The sequence below is a fragment of the Nicotiana sylvestris genome, chromosome 1, assembly GCF_000393655.2.
Source record: "Nicotiana sylvestris chromosome 1, ASM39365v2, whole genome shotgun sequence".
Taxonomy (NCBI): Eukaryota; Viridiplantae; Streptophyta; class Magnoliopsida; order Solanales; family Solanaceae; genus Nicotiana; species Nicotiana sylvestris.
This window is the reverse complement of record NC_091057.1, coordinates 37,553,290-37,559,079: the sequence shown is the minus strand read 5'-3', so window position 1 is coordinate 37,559,079 and position 5,790 is coordinate 37,553,290. Positions and strand designations below refer to the sequence as shown.

The following is a 5,790-nucleotide window of genomic DNA, read 5'->3' as shown; positions in this document are numbered from 1 at the left end:
TATGGGACTCGGGCGTATGCCTGGAATCGAAATCCGAGGTCCCTAGCCCGAGATGTGTATTTTTTTAAGGAAATTGTTTTTTCGAAAATGTCTAAGAAAATTGAAATGAAATTTGATTAGAACGAGTTGGTATCGGGCCCGTATTTTGGTTCCGGCGTCCGGTACAGGTCTTATATATGACTTGAGTCATTCCTGTGAAATTTGGTTAAAAACGGACGTCGTTAGCCGAGGGTCTCTGGAAAACAGTCTCTTTGTCTTCCAGGGTAGGTGCAAGGCTACATACATCCTATCCTTCCCAGACCTCACTTGTGGGATTTTCACTAGGTTGTTGTTGTTGAAATGAAAATAAAACTTTATTTATAACATCAAAAGAAAGTATTATTAATAATATTTCTATTTAGGGAAGGGGTGGGTAGGGTGAGGTTAGGGGTGTGATGGGGGGTGGGGGTGGGTAGGTGGTAGGTGGGGGTTGGTTGGTCGGTTAGTTTTCTTTCATACAATTTTGTATATAACAAGGCTTTACAGTTACATTTTAACAGATCATGAGAAAATTGGGAACTTTCCCTCCATATCGATTTATGAGTTTCTTTCAAAATTACCAATTATATGGAATTTTTATAAAGTATACTGACAGTATGTTAATTCTTTCAATTCCTCTCCCGCAAAGGTGTTTCTCCTCTCTTTAGGTCGTGCCAACAATGGTAACACATTTATGGTAATGCATAAGACATTCGAGAATGGTTCCTTAATTAGAAAAAATCGTCTCGCTGACTGTCATACAACATTGTTTTCAAGGTAAAAATTTAAAGGCACTTGATTTATACTGAACTGATAGATGCATAATATGTATCGAATATAATTTCTATTTTATAACTATAATCAAGCAATATATATTCTCAATTTATTGAATTTCTAACTGATGGGTTTATAGTACCTTAGCTTTATGTTTTGATGATCTAACAAACTTATTATCAAGAACCAGATAATGAACCTGATACACACTTGGTGCACAACTCAAACATCAGACTCAAGTTAATGTGAGTTGCTATGACATCAGAAGATATAGAATCAACTAAGGGACTTGATCCCCTTGAGTTCCCATGGCAACAGTACGAAGTAAACTCTCTACATCTAGAAAGTGACTGCCTGCACTATACACGCAAACAGTACAACATAGTGCAACAGTCACTCTCATTGGGAAGGACCTTGTACCAACTAAGTGATGTCATTCAAGTTGTATTAACAGTAACATTACAACAAAACATCACTTGAATACTTGAGTTTTGATTCAAGCACTCCAAGCATCTAGTAATCAAGCATCAAATTCTTGTGATGACCCAAAAGGTCATCACCTATTTTCTTACCCATTATGTGCTTCTGAAGCCTTGAAAACCTCATTTAGAGTTGCCTCAATTTGTGTGCGTAGTTCGGGCGCGTAGCTGGAAAGCTTAAATATGATATTTTGTGAAAAATGCTAAGTTTTGATGTTAAAATGAATAAATTTGACTTCGGTCAATATTTTGGGTAAACGGTCCCGGACCCGTGATTTGACGATCTCGGAGGGTCCGTAGGAAAATATGGGACTCGGGCGTATGCCCGGAATCGGAATCCGAGGTCCCTAGCCCGAGAAGTGAATTTTTTTAAGGAAATTATTTTTTTGAAAATGTCTAAGGAAACTGAAATGAAATTTGATTAGAACGAGTTGGTATCGGGTCTGTATTTTGGTTTCGGCGCCCGGTACAGGTCTTATATATGACTTGAGTCATTCCTATGAAATTTGGTTAAAAACAGACGTCATTTGACGCGATCCAGACCTTAATTGAGAAATGTGATATTTAAAAGAGTTCTGAGAAATTTCATTGATCTCGAGGTTTAAATCGATGCTCGTGATGTTATTTTGGCAATTTGATTACACAAATATGTCCGTAGGATGTTTTTGAGGTTGTGTGTATACTTGGGTTGGAGTTTCGAGGTCTCGGATGAGTTCGAGTAGGTTCCGGGATGCCTTAGGCTTAAAAAGTCAGATGTTGCAGGTTCAGGAAGTTGCAGGCCTCTGAACCCTTTAGTGTGGTCCGCGAGAAATCGCGTGCGACCGTGGAAAGGGCCATTGCGGTTGCGGTCACCTTTGTGCAGGGCGCGGTGGAGGCTGTGCGTCCGCAGTCACCTTTCTGCGGTACGCACAGGGTGCTGAACTGCAGGTCTTCAGGGAGGCATGTGTGGTCGCAGTCCATTTAATGCGGTCCGTGGTGGAGCTCCACGGCCGCAGTCCTTTTTATGTGGTCTGCGGTGAGGGTCTGAGAGGGGTATAAATAGACATGATTTTCAGTTATTTTTCACTTTTCAAAACCCCAAAAACATAAGAGGCGATTTTTCAAACAACCTTTCTTCTCCAAATCAATTGTAAGTCATTTTTAGCTAGTTTTCTTCAATCATTAACATCTTTTAACATAATTTCAACTTAAAATCTAAGATTTTCATGGGGAAAATTGGGTGTTTTGGGTATAACCTAGGTTTTCCAAAAATTGGGGATTTGGACCTCAATTTAAGGTCAGATTTCAAAGCAAATTATATATTTGGATTCGTGGGGGAATGGGTAATCGGGATTTGGTCCGAACCTCGGGTTTCGACCACGTGGGCCCCGGGGTGATTTTGACTTTTTCGGAAAAACTTTGAGAAAACTCATTTTCATTCATTGGGGTTGATTCATTTAGCACTTATTGATGTAATTAAGTAACTTGTGACTAGATTCGAGCGGATTGGTGGTGGAATCAAGGGGGTAAAACTATAATTGAGGCTTGAGTAGTGTTCAAAGCTTCGAGGTAAGTGTTTCGTCTAACCTTAGCTTGAGGGATTAGGAGTTGAGTCTTAATTGCTACGTGCTAATTGTCAAGTATGGCGTATAGGCATGGTGACGAGTATCTATACGTTGGTGTCTAGCATGACCGTGAGTCGTTATATTGCGGATATTCTGATCTTGTTGTATCTTTCATGCCTTAATGATGATTTCTATATGTTGTAAAAAGCATGTGAAAGAAATTGTGATCTTTGAACTTCAAGGAGAATTGGCTCGAGTTATAATACGAATTGTGAAAGTATATGAGATAATTGAACCCTTTGGAGCATTGACTCAAGTGGTAAAGTGAGTTATAAGTAAGAAGTGAAAGAAAGAGAAAGAGTTATTGAATTGTTCCCTTGCCGGAATGTTTGTTGCTTTGTTGATTATCTCCTTTGCCGGGATGTTGAGATTTATTGATATTGTTCCCTCACCGGGATTTTGCTGTTTAATTGTATTCCCTTCCCGGGATTTCTACCATTATTTGTCTACTCCCTTGCCCCTTTTGTTTGTGATTGTTGTTTGGGTGAGGAAGAGTGTTAAAGCATGAAGGGTGATGTCGTGCATTGTTTGCTATTGTGAGAAAAGAGTGTAAAGCACGAAGGGTGATGCCGTGCTGTATGATGTACCATTCCATACCGATATTCATTGACTATATGGTGAGAAAAGAGAGAAAAGCACGAAGGGTGATGTCGTGCACATTATTATGATACGATTGATTTGGTGAGAATGAGAGTAAAAGCACGAAGGGTGATGCCGTGCACATTTTTATTATTGATATTGTTTGTGTGAGGACGAGAGTAAAAGCACGAAGGGTGATGCCGTGCAAATTGTTGATTTCTGATTATTGTTGACATTCTGGATTTGTTGCTTCCCCCCCTTTTTTTGAGATTTTCTATTTGGAAATATTACCTCCCCCAACATGTTTCCCCTTCCCACATTGACTGGTTATTTCCTATACTTCGTCGAGGTTAGGCTAGTCACTTACCAGCACATGGGGTCGGTTGGGCTAATACTACACTCTGTGCTCTTTTGCACAAATCCAGGTATTGGACATCAGCAATAGCGCAAGAGCCAACCTTCAGTTCACCGAGATACCAAGGTAGCCTTGCAGGCGTCCACAGGCTCGGCGTCTCCTCTATCTTATATTCCATTCTGTTATCTCATGTATTCGATACAAACAATGTTATATTTCTTTCAAACGGTTGTATTTAGTACTCTTAGTAGTTCGTGAGTGATGTGACACCGATTCTTGGGTAGAGACATATGTTGATTTTCGCATTATTGTTCAACTTATTTAATTTAAATCTTCCGCTTTAATTCCATATTTTCGCTATTATTTTAATATTTAACGCTTGATGTTATGCTCAATAAAAAGGATTAAAAATAAAGGAGTTAGGGATTTAGGATTTGTGGCTTGCCTAGCTTCTACGAGTAGGCGCCATCACGACTCCTGAGGGTGGGAATTTCGGGTCATGACAATTCTCAAGTGCATCAAGAACAAAGTACAACACTGCTACGGACCAGTTCCTACAACAAGTCTTTGTATGTCCTTAGTTGAGTTATAACTTTGTAATTATTCTTCACTGTAATTCCTACTTTGCTTATCTAGAAGAATTAATTAGGAAACCTTGTGAACCATAAATAAGGTATTTGTGTCGTGACTAGAGTTAGTCATGTGTTGAAGTCTTTATAATAAGTGTATTGCAAAGTGGCTTGTAATAACTATATTACAAGATAGTGACGGATTAAGAGTTTAATTCCTAAGTTGCATAGGTTGTAATCTAAAAATTGCTCATAGTGAAGTTGAAATCCTACTAGTGTAAGTTGTGGTTTTTTGATCCCCTTGAGCAGAGATTTTTCCACCTAAAAGTTTCCTATTCCATTTACTTACCATTGATTTAGCTTATTCTGTGGAAACTATTATATGACCTGGTCTCTATATAGTTTGGTGGACTTATATATTCTATCAATTTGTATCAGAGTAGGTTCTTTCTCAGGTTGACATCTAGAAAAGGGTCCTCATGGCTGCTTTACCAAACTTTGAAAAAGGCTAGTCTACTTACAGACCACCTAGGTTCAATGGCCAATATTATGGGTGGTGGAAGACTAGGATGCATGACTTCATCATGGCTGAAAACTCCAAGCTGTGGGATGTCATATGTGATGGTCCTTTTATTCCTTCCAAAAAGGTCAGAGATCCAGCGCTAATAGTGCCCAAGACAAGGAAAGAGTTCAACGATGGTGACAGGAAAGCCATGGAGAAATATTATCGTGCCAAGAAAATTTTAGTGCGTGGTATAGGTCCTGATGAATACAACAGAACTTCAGCTTGCCAATCTGCAAAAGAGATATGGGAAGATTTACAAACAGCACATGAAGGACCTACTCAAGTAAATTAATATAATATTGACATGCTCACTACTGAGTATAAGCTCTTCAGAATGAATGATGATGAATCCATTCAAGATATGCACACTCGATTCACTTCCATTATAAATGAGCTACACTCTATTGGTGAAATCATTCCTAGGAACAAGCTCATGAGTAAGATTCACAATGTTCTGCCCAGCTCCTGGGAGAGCAAGGTGAACACTATTACTGAAGCAAAGGATTTGCAGGCGCTGACTATAGATGAGCTGTTTGAGAATCTGAAGACCTATGAAATGAAGAAGAAGAAGGACAGTGAGAGAAGATGACCAAAGAAAGAAAACAACCTGGTACTTAAAGCAGAAAGCAATGACTCGAGTGGCGAGGATAGTGACATGGCATACTTAACCAGAAGGTTTCAGAAAATGGATCGAATGAATGGAGGTATACCAAAGAGGGTAGTTCTAGGAAGCCATAAATTATGACCTCTGTCATAAGTGTGGAAATCCAGGTCATTTCATCAAGGATTGCCCTCTCCTGAAGTAAGAACATTTCAAACACAACTCTAACAAAGTAGCCAAGAGGAA

At 39.2% G+C, this 5,790-nt stretch overlaps 1 protein-coding gene across 1 annotated transcript; it reads left to right on the top strand.

Annotated features, from left to right (window-relative positions):
- Positions 1 to 4,947: 4,947 nt before the first annotated feature.
- On the top strand, positions 4,948 to 5,532 carry LOC138868829 (uncharacterized). The gene is made up of 2 exons (XM_070146403.1): positions 4,948 to 5,226; positions 5,269 to 5,532. Exons 1-2 carry the CDS (start codon positions 4,948 to 4,950, stop codon positions 5,530 to 5,532), a joined length of 543 nt encoding a protein of 180 aa, XP_070002504.1.
- Positions 5,533 to 5,790: the final 258 nt, after the last annotated feature.

Coding starts and splice junctions, on each gene's coding strand:
- LOC138868829 (XM_070146403.1), top strand. CDS start 4,948: ATGCATGACTTCATCATGGCTGAAAACTCCAAGCTGTGGGATGTCATA. Junction 5,227..5,268: donor CACATGAAGGACCTACTCAA/GTAAATTAATAT, acceptor ACTGAGTATAAG/CTCTTCAGAATGAATGATGA.